Here is a 24413-nt window from a genome sequence, read left to right on the forward strand (position 1 = left end):
TCCTAATGATGTTTCCTGGCAAAGAGAGAAAAGCTGCAGCACTTTTGATCAAAACAAAATAAACAAATAATAACAAAACCTTGAATTTGCAAAAGCCCACTAGTTTACACAGTACTACCAAATATGTGAATAATATACATCCACATGTATGTTAGTAACCTACAAAACTCTTCTACTCTTTTTTTTTTTATTGTACAAAATAATACTGCAAAGAAATACTGTCCTCTACATTCTCTGAATTTACCAAAGCTCACATGAAAAGACTGGTCATGGGAAACAATTTTCAAATACTAACACTCTCATCCCTAACAATTTGAATCCTGAGGAGATAACATCAAGTAGAGACAAGACTTAAGTTCATGGAAAATTTAGCCCTTATCTATGACAGAAGGTCTCGTCACTACGTAAACATTGAGTCAAGATATAAGTTTCAGATAAACCTAAACATTTTGCTGTTCAGCAGCCAACAGTTACATATTTTTAGTTTCAAAACTGGGGTTTTACAAAAACAAAGGGGAGGAAGGAATTTACGCTCAAGGTTCTGTGCTGTCAATTTATAACTTTCACAAGCAAGAACTAATTATGTTAACACAATTTAAGGCATTATCTGCAGTGATAATTGTTGTTAAAGAATTGTGGAAGTAAAATATGTGCATAAACACGTGCCACCTCAAAACAGCTACTTTTGGAGCACAGAAATCATCTACTTTCTTTTTCATTTACAGAATACAAGCATTCTATATTCTCCTTTGAGTAGCTACCAGTCTTCCTCACTGAAGGTGAGAAACCAAGTGGAATGGTAACAAAATGAAACACGGCTGTGTTAGTATCTATAATCCTCAAACATGAATTAAAAAAGTAAATGCCTGTTCATTCTTCCGGTAAAAAGAAAAGAGCGCAATGTTGATCGACAAATATTCAATAAAAAGAAAACAATGTTTAAACCACTACTGCACTTAAGCAAGTACTGTATAAGGTGATAAATGAAGGTTCAAGAAAAAATTCTGGCATTTCGTCATAATACAAAAGCTTTAATTATCCTTTTGATTAATCCAGTGTTCATCAACTTTCCTATTGCAACACGAGACACAATACATCACAGAACTTGGTTTCTGTACGGCAAAGTACAAATGAAAAGAGCAAACATATCTGGGTGCTACATATTGAGACAGAGAAAAAAAATACCAACTGTACAGGCAAGTCGGTAATGCCAATTTACTAACCATGCACAGGGATGGGGGGGTCTCGAGAACCAAACAATCGGCGCCGTTAATAGTCATAAAATTCACTGAAATGCACATACAGAAATAGGTTACTATCAAATCAAACATGGGTATTTTCATTCTTGGCATTCTTTTAAGATGTACACATTGCATTTATTGAGTCATCTGGATATAGGAAAAACTCTGTCAATACAGGCAGTCCCCAGTTAACAGCGGGCTCGGTTAACGGCGATCTGGTTTTACGGCGCTTGTCTAGCGCCGAAAATCGCCGATTTTCGGTGCCGAAAATCGCCGATTTCCGCTTGTCGGCGCTGATAATTGGGTATTGGCACAATACATACCTAACAGAGGCACCGATAACTGAAAATCGGCACTTTTCGACGCCGATAAGCCCCAAAAGTCACTTAAAAAGCCCCGAAAATAAATGATTTTCGGTTAGCAGTGATTTTCGGTTATGACACCCTCAGAACGGAATCCCCGCCGATAACCGGGGACTGCCTGTACATTCCATGCATAATCAACAAACTGACCATAATAAGGATGAAAAGATGAAAAATTAAAAATGAGTTTGTTACTTATAAACTTTTAAAAAGCCACACTGAACTGTTCACTCCTGAATGAATCACAGTATTGCACAAACAATTCAAAACATGCACTAATTACTAATCAAACTTAGCGAGTAATCACGGAGATGAAACTCTTGTGCTTTCTACCAGATACTGAATAACATTTCTATATGTTACTACGTCAGTTTTCAATACCGACTGTAGAAGCTATTAGGACGCGTTTAAGATTAGTCAACTGCTTCCCTAATACAGTACTCACCTCACACGATTACATAAAATTGTGAATAAAAAAGAACTCTCCTACTTTTCTTTCTTTACCCTAAAAATAGGACTATACTGAAGTAGAGTACTGATTCTCATTTACAAACAATGAGTCATGGAAAGGAGTCTGTTAAAAGAATTCCTTACGAGTAACTCATCATAATGGCTACCTTCAGTTACTTCTAGTACAGTAATTTATATATTTATTCATCAAAAAATTAACCTTACAGCAACAACCAGCTCAACAGGAAGTTAGTTGTCCATAAAATATATATAATATTTATTACTCAACAAATTATACTTTTAGATTAAGTTGAGTACATGAGCACACAAGTTACACTTACAGAGCACCAATTAGACATTGTATAATGATCGTAAGTTGTCAATTTTGCATATATGCAAAACCATTCTCTACTGGTATGAGTTAAAATTTACAACAGATTCTCAAAAGATATAAAACAAACGTAACATTTTTACAGTTCACAAGAATAAGAACTTTTGAATCCACTCCTTGCAACTTCACATACAAAATTTTAATGATTTGTGAACTGGAAACTTCAAAGGTGTTTATCTTACTCAGCTTTAGACATAATACTTAGGTTGTCAAATTTCTGAATGAAGTGAATCTTTACCTTCTTGTACATTTCCTGAAGCTTTAAGTTTCACTCAAGATGTGGTATGAATGGATACAATAATAGTACACTCCTTGTGGAAGAACTATAATTGAGTTTCACCTTATTTTTAGTTAGCGCTTGTTTAGTTTTGGTCTAACATTTTGCAATGTATTACAAATAAGATATCAAAATACAACAATAACTTTATTATATTTTGTCTTGGAGGATATACCTATAAAGTATTAATATAGTTTGAAAAGCATGTCATGAGATTTTAGAAATGAATTGTAATAACACTGTATCATAAACAATCAATCCCATTAGCTGTCACGATACATGAATAAACTTTAAAAAAATATAATACAATTCCCAATTTCACCAAACCAAGCAAGATTTTACATCACCATTTAGAATTTAATGGCTGCTTCTTTTACAATTGCAATATCTATATTAATAAAAAAAAATGTTTAATACTGTACAAATTTAATTCTTTTCAACTGCTGTCTACAGATGCCGACACGCTTAATAAGTAATATAATACCACAACTGAACTTTTGCAATAAACATGGAAATTAATTATTTAACAATATAAAAATACTGACAAGATTGCTAAGGCACTCAGGTTTTCATTCTTCCTCTGCCAAAGCGTAAAAACACGCTAATTCTCATTTGAACTTTATGAACATATTCTCATTTGAAGCTGAGATGTGTCAAGACTGAAAAGGATTTACTGTACAAAGATATCAGTTCTCACCTGGTTTTGACACTGTACACTAATCCTCTTCTGGAGCAGAGATACACTGACTCTCATCCTAACTTTAGAGAAATTACTTCTCACACAAAATTTAAGTTTTCTCCTAAACTATCACACAATTCATAGATGAAAGCCTATTCTTTCACTGTAACCATTAAACTTGAAGAAAACAGACTGAAGCTAAAGAGCTACTATAGTTAGTGGAATGATAATTAAAAACATAGATCTGCCCTCACTGTGGAAAAACCCTAGTCACCTCCAAGAACGTTCACTTTTTCCTCGACAGTCTACTGATTTATGCAAATCAAAGAAGGGCAGTCCAAGTACATGTACCAGGTGTGCATATACTATATAACAAAGCTGTTTTGAAAAGTTATTCCTTCCTTCTAAAAACCTTTTGATTTCACTTGTGTTTAATGACTAATTATGGGGGGACGAAAGTTAACTTTTAAGCTTTTTATATGGCACATGGGTCTGACTGAAGACCATAAGTCAGCACATGGTTCCTGTAATCTCTTTTAGATCTACAGTACTTAGATTAAGTTCTGAATAAAAAGATTGTGTTTAGAAGCCCACTGTATCTAATCAGTTTGTGTTATAGCCATTGTTTGTTCAGGGAACTTACATTAATCACTGATCTTTAGTGCTTCGTCCTCTTAGGCACCATAAGCCTCAAGATGTTATAACCAAGTGACCCATCCTGAACCACCTAAACTGAGTTAATTTTCAATAACTAATTAAGTTGTACCATCTAATCTTATGAAGTTTTCAGTCCCAGGTTGGTAGATCCCAAATCATTGATAGATGAAGACTATGCTGTGTAGGAGGTTCTGCTCACAGTGTGCCTTGAGTAAAGTCTCTTCTGGTCCATGCTCGAAAATGTCTTACTAGCCTACCCTATTTAGCTTCCACTTTGCCTCATAAAATCTATTTAACTTTTTGTCTACTGCCTTTGCCAATTCAAAGTGGTAATACCAAAGTGCTAAAAATGTTTTTAATTCCATGAAATACACTTTAATGACTATTTTTTCACAGTAGTGCTAGTTTTTCATTTAGATCTAGCCTTGAATAGATAGTGCATCAACAGTGCCAACACCTAACCCACAAATATAATTCATCGCCAGTAAAGAACACCAATTAATAAAAGGGCTACAAAATTTGCCAATAAAATTCAATATAAAACTTTAGGTTAAAACTTAGGCAAAACAGAATATAGCTATTTTTAAACACCAAGAACTGATCCATTTGAGTTAAAATCCTAATTATCCCTAAACTTGAACCAAGATTAATCATTCACAAACCTATGCATTGTACTGGGCAAGTCCTCACATCATTATGCTACCATATGCAGTACTATCAAACATGAAGCAAGTTTGGTGGGAAAAGAGAAAAAGGTTTCTTGAAAAATATCGACACATCATCAGTAACAATTTCCCTCTTTGAGTCAAACCAGGATTACACACTCACTTGTAGTCTTCAGTTACAAAATTACAAATAAATTCTAAGTGATCAGAAATATAATAAACAGGATTTGAATGACATTCCCTTGCAGCCTCAATTCTTTCAACTTCGGGAAATTATCTCTACTGCTCATCTCTAAAAGGTTGGAATATAAGATAAAACATCAAAATACTAATTTGGTAAAATGTTACAACAAAACACAGAAAATATCTAGGTAGCAACTACAAAAACCGAATGGAATGAGATCTTAAAAAAAAAACTACATTTGTCATAACTTTATCAGAAGTTTAAAAACTATCAGTGGTAAAAGTTGTACTGTTATGGTATTAAAACATGAGACTTGAACAAAGTGATTTTTAAAAAGTCCATAAAAAATTTCCTTCTGTAGTAAAACTACTCTATGTATCAAGCAACGTGTTAAATGCCAGTGGGGAATAGTAACATTACTTTTTGATAGGGTAACTGCCGTTCGTCCTCAAAGGAGTTACACTCTCATGGTGCCCCAAGGGCTCCATAAGACAGACCAACCAATTACAAAGAATTCTCTTATACAGTAGTTGGTCTCAGCCAGATTAGTGATTGTTGGCACAGTGACAGAATATAAAGGACTCACAACAGGAGGGCTCTATCTCCTGTCCTTTAATGATTACCTCGGCTCTCTACGTCTCACTCGCACAGATGCTGCAACATTACTTTATATTAAGAATCTACAGTAATTTCAATTCAAAATGAAGGCAATGTAACATAAAAACATATTCTGACCACAAGAGAAATTGACATAGTGAGGACTAATGTGTTCATAAAAACTACAAAATGCATTTTGCTTGAGATATATGTCATTTCCAAGCACAAAAAACAACTGAATGAAATGCTGTGCTAAGCATGATGAAAAAATTGTTATCTTCTAAGTGTTGAGGAAAAATATAATTTCTCATAAATTCATTTGCTTTAAACTTTTACATCTCAATAGCTCAAAAAATCGCTAGCTAGTTATATTAATCAATGTCTTTTTAAAAAATCGTACACCAAAACTACTTCCTACTGGTAACAAAATGAAAGTCAGTCACATACATGATTAAATTTCGTCACAATAATTTGAGGTATATTCTACTAATTATTGTACGTTACTGCACCATCTGTTTATGAAAAATGAACAATCATAAATCTATAAAAATTACATGAGGCACTCCTTGCATAGGCCTGCGTTCTACCTATATCTACATAGCCCTGTAATTCTGCACATAGCATAACTAATCCTAATGCCCTGTCTGCATGAAAATATAAAATTGTACTGATGTTTCAATAACAGCACTTCTACAAAATAAGGAAAAATATACTTTTGTTAGTCCAAAACATGCAGTAGGCAGTATCAAAATGCTACAACTATACAGTAAGGTAGCAATATCTGAAAAATGAAATAATTCAGTCAAACCTGTTGCCCATATTGTTCATGGGAACACGCCGAGTGGAAGCTTGTCGCTGTCGGGTGAGGAACGTTTGACCCTGATCCATTGTAGACAAACGTTGGCTAATCATTTGACGGTGCATCTGCATACCCTGTGTTCAAAACTGCACATTAGTAGAAATATGATGAACACTGTTCTTCAAGTCATCAGTAGAACTAATTACAAAGAGCAACTGCTTATGACTTAAAGATAAGAGCACTTCATGCATATACCAATACAGTACAGACCCCATCCTACTTACAAACGAGTTACATTTCGGACAGCTGTCTGTTAGTTAGTTACTGTACTCTTCATACCTATTTACGTACAGTATGATATCAAATCAATACAGTACTGTATGTTTTTTCATCCTAAAACACAATGCATTGTACGTACAGTTTTGTACGTACAGAATAGGCACACAAAACAAAATCTGAACTTACAGTTGGCAAAGGGGGCACTATGAACACAATTTTAATTTGCTATCCTGTTTGTTTGTATCTCTGAATGTTTGTAAGTTGAATGTTTGTAAGTAGGGTGGTGTATATACAGTGTATATAAATGCACAAAACTACAATTATACTGTACAGTAAACCCCCCGTATTCACGTTCTCAAGATTTGCGGACTCATGCATTCGCGGGTTTCCCTGTGGAACATATCTACCCATTATTCGGGGAAAACTTGCCCATTCGCGGTATTTTTCACTGAGAAATATTCACTGATTACTTTTCATATTTTCATGATAATTTTTGTTATAAAACTATGAGTAAATGCACTTTTTACAGGTTTTTATAAAACTATTAAAATACTTCAGGTATAAGCATTTTTTTGCAGGTTTTTTCTTGTGTTTAAACTATCAAAACGGGCAGTTCTAAGTGTTACTTATAAACGCTACTAATTGAAATGAAATGGCACAAGCTAAAACCTGGAAAACACTTACAAAATTATAGAAGGCAGTTGTGATGAGTTTTTCCTCCATGTCACGAATCATCTTGGTCTTTTCTGACTCCCTCTGTAAAAGAAAATTATTATATAAGACCTTCCTTTTTTATTTTCCAGCATAAAAATGATTGCAATGCAGTGACAATCTCCCTGCTTGGCATTAATGTAGTCACAAGCAAACAAAGTTAATTTACCCAAAACATGATTCTGTCTCAAGACCATCGTCACAAACAGCAACAAATCGACTACCTCCATGTTCTCGATTATCCGCTCCTTCTCGTGGATAGTTGACCGCAAGTTGGACACGTCTGGGACCAGAGTTGGGTTGTGCTTGGGATCAAGGGTCTTAATAACAGACTTGGCCTTCCCTAAATACTTCTTGTATCGCTCTTCCATGGCCCCCATTTCGCTCTCTTTCTTTGACAGGCTCTCTTCCAAAGCCATGACCTTTTCACCTGTAAAAAAAAAAAAAAGTGTTCCTCAGTGACTCCTGTGTCATATAAACTTACGCTACCTATACTATAAAGATGAATAAATGCTAGCATTGTAAAATCTCTCATATACCATTCTTGGCACACATTTTGGTCATCACATTTAGAAAATAGTTTTCAAGGAATCCAAAATACTTTGTTCCTGTAATTTTTTCTCAAGTTCGGCTATTCTCCTAGCCTCTGCACTTGTAGATCTGGTTGGGGAACCTTCAAAGGCCTTTGAAGCAGCAGCCATTGCCATTGGCCCAGCCACAGCCACAGCAGCCTTTGCTTCCTCTACTTCACTTTCCAGTTCCATGATTCGATGATTCAGTTGTCTGTTAACAGAAAATAGATGTGAGATACTATTTAAAGGATTGAATTATTTAAATAATATCCAATGACAAATTGTCACCTTCCTGTGACTATAATGAGTGCTTTTACTATGGCATGCTTTAATAAAATAGTTTGCAATCTTCAGGATATGTCAATAATTGTACTGTATACAAAATGTGTACCTACCAACAGTTCGGATATGTATAACACAAAATTCAATTATGTCTACTGCATTTGCATGGAAAAGCATTAACTTATAAACTTTGGTGGTTTCTTAATCATACCTACAAACAAAATCTTTTACAGCTTTAAAAGTATTGCTGAAGATTTTCACAAACGTAAATATAAAAAATGCAACCAATGAAAAAATTTGAATTCAGAAATTAATACAAAGCAAAAAATAAAAAAAAAACTACAAAGGAGACCTTAATACAATTCTATATACAAATTATGGCAGCGCTACTGCCACCTATAAGAATTAAGATTACTGTAAACACATGACCCACCAGTAGTGTATCAGTAACAATGTACAATAATCTTTATTGAGTATCTCCAAACTCCCATCGCTAACAGGGCCACACAATTCCACAAAAAGAAAATTCGGTAAATATCTTTTCCTCGTATTGCCTTAGATTATTTCTTTCTTTGCCTATTTAACAAGAATTCATAAAGAACTGTCATTCACTAAGGAAAAAGTTGACCCAATTTTCTGCCTGTATATCTCGTTTTTCTTCTTGGACAGTAACCAATATAGAACCAGACTACTTTGGTAGTTAACGCTTCCCTTACATAATAAAAATATAAGGCAGTACAATTTTCATAATAGCCTCTTCTACTTCTTATAAGTAATACGTAAATCTCTATCATGCCATAATACTGTTGCAAAAAAAGACTAGCCAATTAACCTTCAAAATAATACAGTACTAACTCCCAAATGTAAAGTACAGTAATACTTCCTCCTACTACTGTTAGTTTCATCTGTAAATTAGTTCCACTGCAGTTTACAAAACTGAGTATGAATGTCACGCTAATCACAGAACTAAAAATACAACATTTGGAGACTAGAAATCATTAACCTTTTCCCCATTATGTTAAATTTCAACAAAGCTGGGAATAAGGTTCAAAATTGGAGCCATCCATGGAAATATGGGCGCTGTAATTACTCTAAATTTCTTCAATACAGAAACCAAATTTTCCCATCTGCTACCAAGTTCAAAAAATTTTGTGCCGATTACTATAAGTACAGTGGATTATCAAATAGCAAAACACTTCTGATTAAAAGCTATAAGGCAGTCCCCGGTTTACAGTGGATTATCAAATAGCAAAACACTTCTGTCCAAAACTAAAATTTGAAGCTACTATATTGTACTAGCATTAAAGGGTTTATGATTTTTGACGATTTTTCGACGATTTTCCGGTTTACGCATGTGGCTCAAGTAATTTTTGTAACCACAGTTTGTCATTTCTTCAAATGTTTCTCGTTAACAGCACCAAGATTACTCCAGAATCAAATCTGTGGGAAAAACCACTCATAGAATATTTTAATACAATAGTTCCTCTGTCACTTGAAATTCTCCTTTTATGGGGCTAAAACGAACCACGTTTTCTCCACTCTCTCCTGTCCTGTGCACTTTCCCATCTTGTCTCGCTCTTCAATTATATACTTCCTTAACAATTTTATGGGCCTTCTTTCCAATCTACTTTTCTGGGTATTTTCTCATCACTTCTCATCTCATGCCAAACCATCTCAATCTTTGTCAATCTCTGAAAAATCACGTCAACTCTTCAGCCCCTGTTAACCATTTCTCTCTGCAATTTACTCTTTTGCAATAAAATTTTCCTAGTGCACTCCAGCCATGAATCTTAGCCTTCTAAAATCCATTTTCCTTGTAACTCCTCCTGTCTAGGTTGCTTTAAGCAGTACAGACTTTATACATGCATCATGACTTGTCGATTTGTTCACTAATGGGGTGCCTTTATTTACCTGTAGTCTCCCAATCTCTTTCCACCTCATTCAGGATGTTGCTACTCTTCTTTTTTTTTATTACTGTTGTCTCAATACGTGCTACACAGACTAATTATTGAAAGCCCAAAGGTACCAGAAATGTTTCACCTCTTTTAATACCTGTCCTGCCACCACAAAATGGTTCTCCTCCTCCTCCTCCTGTTTCTTCTCCATTTGCCCTTACTTTTATGTTTTAAAATCCTTTGCATCTCCTGTGAAACCATCTGTTACATTCAATATATAGGACAGGTACTGACTTCCCAATTACACATCTGATAGAATTTGCATCTTGTCTAGCTCTTCAGCTATGCGCTTCCTTAACAATTTCCTGGACCTTCCTTCCAGTCTTCATCCTATTTTTCTGGGTAATTTCTCATCATTTCCTCATCTCATGCCACACCATTTCAGTCTCTGAAAACTCCAGTTTGCTTTTCAGCCCCTGATAATCACTTCTCTCAAGGTTTCTAAAATCCTACTTGTCCAAACTCTCCTCCATTTCACATGGCCACTGTCCTGAACGTACCATTTCCTTTGGTTCCTTGCCAATCATCATAAGCTTGTTTTGATTTTATTGGTTTTCAAGCCTCTCTTCTCTATTCCTCTCCCATCTCCTAGACATTCCTCTGATGCTGCTGTTGACACTATATCATTAGTAAGAGTTACAGCTGATGTTCCCTTTCTGCCACTCTTTGTTATTTAGTTCACTAAAATAATAAACAACAAACATCTCAGTGCTGACTCTTCATGGCCAACAACGTTTACTTTAAATTCTTCTGATACACGTGCCACTCTTCACTAAAGGTCTTATTACTCTGGGGTGATATCATTTTGATTCATGAACCAGCCTAATGAGTATTTTTTGTACTCTCTGCTTTTGCAATGTCCATCTAACTGCTTGTCTCAGTAATTTCAAGTACATTTTCTAGATACGTACATTTGAGACACATTGTCATCTTTTCTGAATATATTCTAAATTTAAAAAAGTAAGTCCTAATTAAAATCTTACAAAATTCATTTAGCTTAATAAACATACATATTTAAATATTTTTAGCCTTTCACAAAATAATCTTTCTCCAAATTAGATTTGAATTTCTTGCCATTACCATTTCCCAAGCCAAGTAGTATCTCAAGATTTTAAATTCTTACTGATACATGTAAGAAGTAAAAACCAAGAAATCCATAGTAGTTTGTTCTGGCCTCCTTCCACAACACATCCAAACATTGGTCTTTGTGCTTTTTATTTCCTTAATCACAAATTCTAGTTTTGTTTGAAAAACTGTCACCGTTTAAAAAAGTCAACATTATTCACCAATGTTGTACTTTCACATTTTTTCTCCCTCTTCCTTCCTTTCACTGGTACAAAGGTACAAAAGAACACAACAGACAAAAGTAGACATAATAATCTCCCACATTCATACACACTGCTATGTAGCTATATTTCTTTGCATGTCTCATTCATGCATTACTATATAGTACCCCTTCCTAATTATTTTTTTCATTAATTAAGATCTCCTTAATCTAAAATCTTTTAATGAATTTGTGTGCTCTTCAACATGGTCATAAGTTTTTCACTAGATTTGTCCCTGTACAGTACTGTTTAGGGTTCGATGTATTTTCCCCCATCTTTTTACGTGTGCTCTTATCAGGTCTACGTCTTCATTTGCCCCCATTTTTCCATTATTTCCTAGGCCTTCCACATCTACTGCTTTTTTGACCAACTTTTCCTCATCCCTTATAAAACCCAAAACAACCTTAATCTTTGAGATCAGTCTTTTTCAAGCGTTTTAATGCCACATCTCTCCACTGATTCCTCAATCATAATACAATCTTCCCCACACATTCTGGCCAAGAATGGTCACATCTTTTCAAAACTCCATTTTCCTTTTAAGTGCCCAGAGTAGCACATGCCTTACGGACTCGTCGTAAAGTCTTTAACCTCTCTACTACGGGAACATTTTCATTTTCCAGTAGTTCAGTTATCTCTCCATTTCATTCATGCTGCAGCTGCTCTCCTTTTCACTACTCTTTCAAGACCTTATGCGTAGTCCAGGGTAACAGAAATGCTTTACCTCTTCTGAAGACCTATCCAGCTATCAATACAAGGTTCTCAATGCCCTCTCTTCTCCATCTGCTTTTGTAATGCATTTCGGGCGTCAAAAATCTTTTACACCATGTATACTTTGTAATCCTCAGCACCTCTTGTGACACCATCTACTATTACATTAAGTACACAGTACAGAGTTCACTACCATACCTTTCCCACAAGAACCACAAGTCCACTTTTCTGATTATACTTGTGTGTGCTATTCACCACACACACTAGAGACAGTGCTTTAAATAACAATGTAGTGTGCTTGAAGCATGCACAGGGTAAGAAGGAAAACTGATAATGAAATCATCACTTAAAACATTATCTCCAATCAAGCATCCTGTGCTGCTCCAACCTTCTACTTGAATGTGAGATGAGAAGAGAGAAAGAATGACATAACAAACAAGTGGACATTTCTATTCAAATTGTTTCTGTTTAAAAGGCTAATGTAGCAATACTATCTCTTTCCGCACTGCCCATGACAGAGGACTTCTCCTTTCTTCCCTGAAATGCTACTCTACTCTTTCCCCTCTGAACCTCTTACAGATATTCAGCCATAAATATTGTTTGTTTTTACATAGAAATACATAATGCATCCATATTTGCAAGTTTGCTTATACTCAATTGTGTTGTATACAGAATCATGGAATTCCTACCACACTCCTCATATGATTCATCATGAGAACCAGGGGAGCAGTCTACTTCTTGGGGGAGCAGTCTACTTGTTAATGTCAAAAATTTGGAATGGAAAATAATAGAAATGAATGAGTGGTACATAAATAACCAAAGTGTTGACACTTCATTCTGATGTCTCGAAGCCTGAAAGAGAGGCTTGATGTTTAACTCTTCACGCACATTTAGGAGGAACTGAATTGTGTAGTGCTCAACCTACAGTACAAAAAGAAAAGGAATGAAGACTAATCCGGTACCACTGCAGTACTGCTTCTGAACTTTTCTTGGTATGTCTTCAACAAAATTCTAATCTTGCATAATTTGGTTACCCAATTACTGCAATTATGAATAATGATTGTGATTATCATAATCTACAAGCTTTGATGATGAAAATTCTCAGTGAAATTTAAAAGAACCTGTGCTGGTTATCACATCCTCAGTAAAAGATGATATAAGACTGGTTTGTCAAAGTGATGTAACTTCAGAAAAAGGACTAAGCTTTAGGTCCTTGAATGGGTTAAGTCTGCTTTCCAGATTTACAGTTATTGCATTACACAGCTGGGGATCACATTAATGAAGGCAACCAAAATTCACAGGTATGGTGGTCCGCAGAAGAGCACCTTACCAGACTGAAAATTTTTTTAATAGACTACACGGTATTTTCCTTAACAAATTACAAGAAACTATCGTAATGGATTTCAGAGTTGAAGATTAATGACATGTTATACAGTTCTGAAACCTAAAAAAAACATACAAAGCTTGAATAAAATTCTAACACATGGAATACAAGTGTAGAATACAGCAAAAACAAGTCCTTTTTTATCATATGATGGCTTAACAACTCATGTGTTTAGGAGTACAGCAGTCGTGGTATTGATATTTTAGGGATCTGAAACAGTTTGATGACCATACTTTAAAATATTCTTTACAAAGGAAAAAAACACTAAAGTCAGTTTTACTTTAAGAGAAAGCTTAAACTGGGTAAGTCCTTTTTAAGATCTGAAAACTACCCTTTCCATTCCAACATATATTCAGTAGTGAAGGTCTTTGCTCTAGAAACCTCACTGACATGGAGAGATTACTACATTTTAAAACGTCTCCAATGTTAAACAGCATTAGTAATGAAACATCTTATATACTGGTTTTCAAGTTACCACACAAAAAAATAATTATCAAAGTTTACTTGCACTCTGGAAATAATGAGCTGTTAATAAACAATAGTTTCTTGGCTTGCAAGTAAATCTAATTGCGTTCTCTGAAGTCTTTGTTTTAAGAAATGACTCCAAGATGAGGGCAACAGTTTCCTTGAAACTTTACTCAAGAAATTTACTACTTTAAAAGTTGCATGGTTCTGTTGCAAAGTCAAACGTCATACTGCTAACAACCTGTTAAAACAATATAACATTCCGACTTCTTTCCCCCTTTAAAAGTTTATCTTCTACAGTCATTCTTTTTTGTAGTAGTATACACCTTGTTAAGGTGATCTTCTTCTTAAGTCATTCTCTTTTGTAGTACCCTTTTTTTCCTCCAACTCATCCTTACACAATGATACTGCAGGTGAGCCTATTCCTACCCTTCACAGTCCCATATCTTTAATCCTCTTAGTCCACTGGGCCCATAGCGTGCCCTAGTCTCTGAATGTGAAAAATCATTATGTACCTGATGATATATTTTCATGGTTACGCAAAGAGTTCGAAGATGACCATCCCCAGTGTCTGTCATCTTTTCACCTAATCCCCAACACTCGGACCTATTCATCTTAGTAGCACATTTTTATACAGTCTGTTCCCAAGAGACAACAATATCTTCAACTGTCATTCTACTGTTTTTCTAATATAGAAAAAGACCTTTAAACTTGTTAAAGCCTAAAACTCCTGAAATGGAAAATCTAAAACGCTCAAAACATCTTTTTATTAATTAGTACGAGTTCATCAGTTTGTAAGGATTTTTAAATTATATCTTGTTATAATAATGTTGCAAAGCAGGCTCAGAGCAACATGCAGCTAACCAAACCAAGGTCAATAACCTCGTGTAGTGAATGTATGTGAGTGATATTACCCTCCACCTCTTGGCCCACTGCATGTACACAGGGACTCCCAGAACCAACTCAATAATCTAGTACTCGCTCAATCATGGTAGTGATGACAAAAATGGTGTAGCATTTACCGATCATTGTGTTTTGTTCATTCTTTGCCACTTCGTCAGTAAAGAAAAGTACAACGAGGAGGAATTTTGAATATGTGGCTGATGCTAACGGACTACTGTATGCCTCTTTAAGAGAGAAATAATATGAAAAATTATAAATATAAAGTTTATACTACTGAACCAGCAATCATTTGCAATGAAACATACTTGAAGGAGGGTTCCCTACTGAACAATAATAACGAAAAGTAAATGGCAGAAAGTAATGTAACTGGGGCTACGGGGAAGCTGAAAGAACCTTCAGTGCCATCTATATAACAAAGGTGCTACTCGAGACCACGAGACAATGCTGTTAGAGAATTTACACTATATTTTAGGACCAACATAATTTCCTATTTCCAGAAAGCACGAATCTAGTGTCAAGAAAGACAATGTGAAATGCTACAGCCTCTTCCTGCGATGGAAAACTTCACTGTTTGTGGCTTAGCTAAAGCAGACTAAAATTAGCTAGCACTACAAATCACTTCTCCTAGTCCTTAGGGCAAACAGAAGCACTTTAGCCCTCAGCAGAAAGTGAGTGCTTAAAAAAAAAAAAAAAAAAAAAGTAAGGTACTTCTAGGAGAGTTGGGTAAATGTCTCAGAAAAGAAGGTATCAAATTCACCCCTCACCTATCACTACAGTTTTCCTCATCTACTTTCTTGAATATCCACCTAAGGTCTTGTCAAAAAAATATTAACATACACAGGAGGATTTAACGAAATAAATGGACAACAACACAGATTCAGACACAAACGAAAAAACTCTGCCTTTACGACTTGTTCAGTTCTACAAATGGCATCTTAATTCTCGGGTGGAAAACTGAACGTATTATACACATCAGCATCATTAACATGGTGGACAATAATGGCTGTGGATTCAATTCAAACTTGTGGCAGACAAATTTCAAAACTAGTTACAAGGGTTTGATGATACTGTACACATTACTTGTAACTGTTGTTTCAAAGTCTAGTTGTCATGCTAAATGCATGAATTTCTTATTCTTGCTTACTCAACGATGTGAATGCAAAACTGAGGAATACTGCCAGAACATCTGTTGCACTTCCACTTACAGTGTGGTCTATACTCCACATTACAGTATGAAATATGAAAGCACTGTACTGTATATGATACTTGACGTGGGGATCACACTGTTGGTTGTATCATAATATATATTGCTGCATCTATAAATTTAAATAATTCAAAGTACTGTACCAACACTATACCTGTACCTCAAGACAAACATGACCTTACTTTCATTTAAGAAGAATAGGAAACCAGGCATTTCCCTTTTAAGTCAAAATACTGTAACAAAACACCTTCAACATCATATTTTAAATGACCAAAACCTCTGTACTGTGATCTCTGACAAGCAACAGCTGTCATTTTAAGTCTAAAGCGACTTATAGAGAGAGTTAGAACAAAAAAGAGCATCATAAACCATCTGCAGATCACAGTTCTCAAAATTACTTTTCATACCATGGACAAAGAACGTAACTCCCCTCAACATACAGTCTCTTTGTAGCATGTAACAGTCACTATGCTGCCCATCACCATTAAGAAGCATCTAAGATAAGCAACTATCCCATCTTCTTTCAGAACTTAGTATAAATATTACAAAATACAGCATTGTTGAGACCAGGATGATATGATATTCGAAATTTCTGTCAAGGACAAAAGAAAATATAAAAAAGGAAAACAGTTCCAAGTTACTGAACAAGAAATTCATACATTTCCAAACATTATTAAAAAAAATAAAAGCACCAAATATGATGAACAGTCAAATGCATAAATACAATAAGAATAACAGGAAATGACAAATATATGAAATGCAGCACAGTGCAGGCTTTCCATCTAAAATATTCTAATAACAATAACAATTAGTACAGTATAAGAATTAGACATAATACTGTGTACTGAATCATGTTTCCGACAGCACACTGAGAGCGCATGATAAATGGTTAGTAGCATCACAAAGCAAGAACGGTAACATGAGCAGAACAAAACACAAACAGACATAAACAAAGGTACCCACTACCACCAAGCAACAAGCCCAAGCAACCCCAAGATATATAATGTATATATATAACAGGGTATATATAGGGTGTTCAGGAAATAAAACAACTTAGAATTATTCACATATCTAATTGTATTTAGGGAATTTATACATTTGTTATGAGTGAGACTTAAAATAATATATATTTATATATATATGTATATGTAAAATAAAAAATGTAAAATTGATGCATACTCAGCAGTTGGGTATACCACATACTGACCCCTCACATCTACCGCAATAATTTAGAGGAGCGAAGACTCTGCTTTCTTCAAAGGAAAGCAGAGGCTGCTGCCACAGGAGAAGAAAAACAGGGAGGGGAAAGGATTGCTAGGGCTTGTTGTGCTGCTTCCCGCATTACTGTGTGTACCACAAGAGGAATTTCCCTTCGTTTACATTCTACGACCAATCTCAGTACTGTGCTTCAACTGTATATTCCAGGTGCAGAACAAGAAATCATGTGTGGAACCATATCAAAATACAACAATTTCCTTCACCCTGGCACATGAGCCATGAAATGTGAACACGACAAAGCAAAGTGCACAACAGCGAAGTTAAAAGGAAAATCTTGCTGAACACTTTAAAGGTGGTTTTCAGGTCAAGATCTTTTCAAAAACAAAAGCTGATTACAGACAAAATTTGGACAATAAGGTTTGAAAGACATGAGGCAAAGTACCATGTGCGGTACAAAAGTTCGGCACTGCGTAGCATACAACGAGCTGTTACGAATAAAACCACACTTTTAATTAAAGAAACTAATCAGATCCTTTTCACTGACAGGAACGTCACTGTTTTATCTACCTCATTATAATGACAAGTCTCAAACTGCTAAAAATTATTCCTCAAGAGCCCTTAATTTAGTTACGATGCGATGTCAAGTTGTTAAATTTTTTAAACATTTCAGCGGGACAAGATTATATGAATAAAGATTAAAACATGATTGAAAATAGGTACAGGAATATAAATTAACAAAATTAATAAAAGTGCTGGTAGATAAAGTAAGGGGTAGTTTGCAGTTCACATGCGGTAACTGAAAGTCATGCAAACACAAAAGATAAAAATATCAAAAGCACACAATTGTCTCTTAATTAAAAGCATGGTACCAACGAAAAAAAAAAAAAAAAAAAAAAATCACGATTATCCTCTCTTCTTTGAAGCCCACATCGTCACGGTAGCACTTTGTGACCATTCATGATAAATGAATTTCTAGCATTTTATGATCCTTCACTGTGTTTTTTTTGCCAGTGCATTACTAATCCCCTATCAAGAATATCACAAATACATGTTGAACATATGACGAAAATTTATGAAACCTAACAAAAGCTACAGTATACTAAAGCTACACTTTTCTGAAACTACTGTACACTGAATTCTAACATTCTCATCCAATTCTCATCAGATACCACTCAAGGTCCTCATAGCAAAGAATATTTCTTGAGCAAACATGACTCTTAACTATTAAAGGCTTCACTGTTACGGTATCAAAATTATCACTGACTGCCAATAATTCAATAAATACAGTACTAAATGATTATTTCCAAGCCATTTATTTCTTAGAGGAAAAATCGTGGAATGAAAGAACAGCCAATGTGCTACAGCTGACAATGAACTTCAAAGGAGAAAGCCAAATTTGACCAAATAAACTATTACTTCAAAGTACAAAAATAAAGGCAAAAGAAAAAAAAAAAAATCAGCAACAGCAAAATAAAAATTTTCATTTGTAACAAACAGGTTTTAGTTACTTCCACGTAACAATTTGAAGGAAAGAATTCTGCAGCGTAAATTAAATTCCGGCTCTCTCTATCAGTCTGTGTTAATTGGTACCCAAAGTATTGTATACTGTAGCTCATAACTTTTACCTCGGTTTGTGCTTAATTGAAAAAAACGTTTGAACTTGAAATGTAGGAATGTAATTAAATAAAGTTTAATAAAAATGAAAATGAGATCAATGAAGGTGAATTGAAGAAGTGCAAATAACTAAAACCTATTGTATGAACTACTGTACCTGTACAATATTTATATGGACAATGTGTCTTGAATTGACTATTAGTAGTTAATTTAAAAGTATGGAAATTTTTCAATTTAATAGTTTGTGCATCCATCATTATCAAAAAGGGTCATTTGCCTAGAAATCAATAATCACAGCATGCACAAACAAAGATGGCAAATTGTTAAATATTTTTAAATATAAGTTAGTGACTTGAACATCTGGAGCTGAGCAACATACTCAAATGCTCACTGAATCAAAGCAATTTCATGAAGAAAAATGAGTGAACTGATTATACAACCAAGATACGATTAAGACACATCACTGTACCTTAGAATAACAGTCATATATATATATCATTGATAATACATTATCAATCATTTGTTAATGAGAAACTGAAAAGCAAAAACTTAATACACTGAACAATCAATGATGTACATTGCAACTGTACTGAAAGCACTATGTGACAAGCTCATTCAAAGCTGGGAGGTCTATGTATAATTGCACAAACACTACTCTTATCACTAACGATTACATCCTGCAAAGCTATACACACCTAACTTGAGGCCAGAGTACTGCATAAGTGACATCATACAAATTTCAAGAGAACTTACTTGCACCGGACATTTATTCGTAAAAATGGCAGGTTACGGTGTCCGATATTTTCTCCCTCGATTTTCATTGCAAAAAGATGATTTCATCAATAAACAAACTGACTCCAGTGAACAGTCATTTTAGGAAGTCTTGTTCAGTAATTATGGAACTATTTTGCATAGCAAAAGTCTTGGGGAATATAATAATTGCACCAATGACTCATGGAGAATAGATTTCAATAAGAAATCCTTCTATTTACTTAAAAATAAACCCCACTGAACTCACTTCACTTGGCTTTCCGCTTGTAAGTTTTATGACACAGTACATTAAGTCCAACTTAGAACACAAGTAAAAATTACTTGATTAAGTTAAGTGGCAACTGAAAGAGTTCTTCCATCTCTCACACATTGCAATGCAAATAAAAGATATGATGTCGTATCACAAAATGAACACAATGAGGTGCAATTCTTGCAGATGTAAGTTCCCTTGAAGGGCATATTTGAATGATACTCCCTTAAGGACTCATGATACCTCAGGTGCAAAACAAGCAGAACAGTTAACCTATGTTTGGCACAGTCCTGAAGCTTTACATACTTACTAATTAAATGCACATGAGCACCAAATGGCTCAGGGGTTAAAACACACCATTTATGACTAGCTTTGTGGGCGCTAGTAAGCTAGGCTTACTAAATGCGTTTAAAGTTTCATGATTCACTAAATAATGCATACGTTATCAGATAAAGGAAATGGCTATTTCAACAACTGTAAGAGCTGCTATTGAGAAGAATAAATAGTCTGACTAGAGAAAAAGAAAATGGAGAAGCATTTAGGAAGGTTTCTTAAAAAAAAAAAAAAAGCAGCCACATATAAATGCCACAAAACCAAAAAACAATTTGTGGAGATAACTTCCGTGTTTGTTCAGCCTACGTGATATTCATATTTAATTTTTAAAAAATTATTATTACTTGCTAGAGGGAAGCATAGTTTCCTTTTAAAGGAAATCTATGCTCCATAACAGAATGTACAAGTAAAGTGGTACTATCACTTCTATACACACCTTGTACAGATCACGGGGTGCACAGTGTAAACATAGCATTAAAGGTTTCTGCTACCATGTGTTTTGCAGTTTTATTTTTTGGTTTAACAATGCCACCACTAACTGAAGTTGGTGTTAGCTCCTTGAATGAATTCTTCCTTTGTTTCTTTGCTTTGCTTTGTTTGCGAAAAAAGCTATACGTGTTGACAAGCGCCGCAGCATCAAGCCCTTTGACATTCAGGAATTTTGGATTGCGTCTCTTGTTGCGCGCTTTACTCAACAGCAACGCCTGGGTACCGCAACTGGCAGGACTGTTTTCTTCAGAGAATGCTTTATACTGATGAGGATTATACTCCTCAGTGTCTGTGCAATATTCTGTTGCTGATGGATCTTCATCGCCATCATCAGGACTAAATGACGTACATGATTCAGAGCTCACAAGGGGAGCGGCGTACATACCCAACGTTAGCCTGCGTTCGAGAGTTTCCAAATCTGTATCAGTATCCGTAGCAGAAGCAACATCTCTTTCTAATCTACCAGGTAGTGAATTGGAAACAACAAAGTGGGTGAATAGTGTGTCACTCAGGAGAGTGACTCCATTCTGGTTCTTTTTTACATTGGCAGGTGATTCACTCTTATTCAACGGAACTTTAGGTGTGGGGGATAACATTCGCTCTCTCGGTGAGGCAGGGGAATAATGGCTCGGAACAGGGTCGTGATTTCTCTGAAATGCTTCACTCACAACTGGATCTCGGAATTTGACATGATTGTTTCCCTTCGACTGCAAAGAGTTTTCTCTCCCGTGCTTTGGAATAATTGGAGAGTTCTTCTTGCTGCTTTTCAGTGTGTAATCATTCTTAATAACAAGGGGAGAAGAGGAGGCAGGAGAGGAGGCATTGCTAATGGAATACGTATAATTGGAAAGTGATAAACTACTAGAGGGATATAAGCCATTAGTTAGAGGAGAATTATTATTAGAGAGATTACTGGTATTTGAAGCTGATGAAAGCAAAGGAGTGTTTGCTCTCCATAATGGGCTGTACTTGCGAGGATACTGAGAATATGGTACATCACTCTTATAACCATTAACCAGGGGTTTACTACTGCCATTCACATTATATGCATTAGCAGTTCCCATTGCACCAGTCTCTCCTTTCTCATCTGTGTTCTTTGAATTCTTTGCTACAGGTTGAACTTTTTCCTCATTCCTGAACTTTGCTGGTGTTGACTGGGGAGGCTGCAAAAACAAAGATGATGGTACTACTTTAGCAGGATCATCCTTTCTCTCGTTTTCCTGAACATAAGTCTTCCTAAGCAAAGCAGGTAACTTCATGTTGAGATGCAGAGGTTTATGTGGCTCTAACTTAGTTCTACCTGAGGTTGGAGCAGATGTATTGGCAGAATTTGACAAGCTGCCCTCCTTTTCAACTTTATTATGCTGCTCAGGGATTTTATCAGTAGTATGGGAATTCATTGTGGTACCATCTGCAAGACTGCCCTTTTGTTGGTTTGGTAGAGCCTTTTCCAGCTTTGTAAAATCTTTATTACTGCTAACTGAATTACCAACGAGGACTGTCTTTGTAACAGGCAAGTCTACTGAGTCTGGAACTGTTTCTGTTACCAGGGCATTAGGAAAGGGCGGAGACTTGGTAGCTCTGCTACGAGTGGCATTTATACTATTAGGAAGGCGTGGAGAGTTATGTGGGGTAGGAGAATCTGGTGGAATCAACGGTCGAGAATATGCTGGGCAAGTCTTTCGAGCCTGAGACAGAGAAGCAGAAGTTGGACTCGTCACATATGTGAGAGAAGTGAGGGAGGTTGCAGACGCAGGTGGCAATGAACACATAGTCATTAGGTTCTCCGAGGTTTTATTGCAGCTCAGCACTCCAGGGCTGGCTTGTATGGTTGACACTTCCACAACAGTTGATGGGAGGCAGAATGCTAGAGAAACATTTGGGGAGTTGGGAAGTGGAGAAAGAGATGGGGATACATGAATGCTTGGAATGGGTGTTGTTGATAAAGAAGTTGTATGATTGTATTTATAGGGAGGACTGTATGAACACACTGTGTGAGGTCTGGGTGGACATGGAGAGGACACACGGACATTTGGTCCTCCACAGCTTCCCATCTCTTTGTTCATATCCTGAGAACTGTTCTGGAAACAGCAGTGGAGACAAGAAGTGTGTGCTGGGTGTGAATGATGCATTACCGGGGGCGAGTTACTTCTCTGACCACCTAAAGCTGGAATAATATCGCTCATATGATGAGTGGTGCACTCTTCTACTATGGAAGGAATCACTGGGCTGAGGCAGCGGTACACTCCTGAGAGCCCAGATTCTAAAGTATTGGAAAAAACTCCAGAAACGCCGGAATCCAAGGTCCCAACATAGTCTGGTGAGTGGTCTTCGACACAACCATTATCATCACAGCCCTCACAGCTGCTGGGTGAAGTGCGGCAACATCCACTGTCTTCGTTTGTAGGGGACGGAGACAATTTAAACTCATGGATGTGTCGTATGACTATGGGACTTTCCTTTGAGGTCTGAGTGGCAAAAGAGGCTGAACTAACAGGCAAAGGGGGCAGAGATCTTGGTTGTTGTAATGGTAAGGTGGAAGACAAGAAATTAGTAGAAAGCAGACCTTTAGGTTGTCTAAAAATAAGTAAATCTGACTCACTAGCCCACTTAAGATTTTTCTTAAACATTCTTCTCTTTCTACTGGGATCAACACAAAAGGAAAAACCAGGAATGGTGCTTGGATTCGGTGACCATCCCCCTGGACTGGGAATGTGTCGGCTAAAATCTCCTTTGCAATCCCACCTGTTTTCCTGAGTAAGCGAGGTCTGTCGTTCCTGAAGGTCAGAAACCAGTGTTTGAAGGACGGGTAACTGTTCACTACTATCCCCTTCTCCTGCACGCTGCTTCAGTAAAGTATTCTCATGCTGCAGTCGAATCAATTTTTGTCTGAAATTCAAGTGATTTACTTATTAAACAAAGAAAGAAATTTATTACATAAACATGTACAAAGGCAATGCAACGAGCTGCTGAAATTTTGAGAAGTTCTTTGAGAGGCTACCCAAACAAAAATCTTGTGATGAGGTAAAACTACTAAATACCTAATCTCATGAGGAACAATTTCCAGCAAGTCAACGTCAGAGAGATCTGAGGGAGGCCTGGAGGTGGTATCGGATGTCAAGGTCGAAACGTGGCACCGTAGCTCCTCAATGTTTTCTTTGAGACCGTCGCGTTCCAATGTTAGTCTCTGGAACAAACACAAAAGCAGTGAAGTTGTTCTTGATTAGGCACAAAGGGCCATAGCATTTCATTTTTGCACAATACACACAGAGAGGGTCTACAAATCTCAACTCACATCCTTTTCCTGGATAATGGCCTCCATCTTCTCAGCTAATTTTTTGTTTTCAAATATTTGACGATCTGTCTTCTTCGCCTCTTCAGCGAGTTTCTGGTGGAGCTCTGCAACTTGCTTTTTGTAGAGTTCCAACTGGGGTCTCCAAGTGCCACTCTTCTTTACCTCCTATGTAAAGTATAAAAAAGTAAATTTTAACAGCCTTCATCTTTATGGCTCAATATACAAAGCTATGACTACAATATATCCTTTTCCTTGCTGTAACTGGTACATTTAAAAGAAGCATTACCAATGCAAAATCTTTGGATGGAAAAAGTTTCTCATGAAAATCTTGAAAATTCAAAATACCATTCAAC

The 24413-nt window shown here is 36.0% G+C and overlaps 2 protein-coding genes across 3 annotated transcripts in view; both read right to left on the bottom strand.

Annotated features, from left to right (window-relative positions):
- hook (hook microtubule tethering protein) overlaps positions 1-24413 on the bottom strand; it is a 243394-nt gene that overhangs the window by 5257 nt on the left and 213724 nt on the right. Inside the window, exons 10-17 of one of the 2 annotated variants that reach the window (XM_067110807.1) lie at positions 24061-24225; positions 23807-23952; positions 23511-23654; positions 7894-8075; positions 7517-7722; positions 7266-7337; positions 6312-6436; positions 1224-1288 (exon numbers count right to left, since the gene is read on the bottom strand). In XM_067110807.1, the coding sequence (XP_066966908.1) occupies positions 1270-1288; positions 6312-6436; positions 7266-7337; positions 7517-7722; positions 7894-8075; positions 23511-23654; positions 23807-23952; positions 24061-24225 (1059 nt within the window). In that variant the 3' untranslated portion in view covers positions 1224-1269. The remainder of the gene's footprint in view (positions 1-1223; positions 1289-6311; positions 6437-7265; positions 7338-7516; positions 7723-7893; positions 8076-23510; positions 23655-23806; positions 23953-24060; positions 24226-24413) is intronic. The other variant, XM_067110806.1, reaches the window with a different exon arrangement.
- Positions 18307-23504, bottom strand: LOC136842893 (mucin-2-like). The gene has a single exon (XM_067110805.1). The coding sequence runs from the start codon at positions 23393-23395 to the stop codon at positions 20723-20725; it is 2673 nt and encodes an 890-aa protein (XP_066966906.1). The 5' UTR covers positions 23396-23504; the 3' UTR covers positions 18307-20722.

The sequence above is a fragment of the Macrobrachium rosenbergii genome, chromosome 10 (assembly GCF_040412425.1).
Source record: "Macrobrachium rosenbergii isolate ZJJX-2024 chromosome 10, ASM4041242v1, whole genome shotgun sequence".
NCBI lineage: Eukaryota > Metazoa > Arthropoda > Malacostraca > Decapoda > Palaemonidae > Macrobrachium > Macrobrachium rosenbergii.

What these genes read in the sequence shown, in the direction of transcription:
- LOC136842893 (XM_067110805.1), bottom strand. Translation starts at nt 23,395, where the DNA reads ATGTTTAAGAAAAATCTTAAGTGGGCTAGTGAGTCAGATTTACTTATT.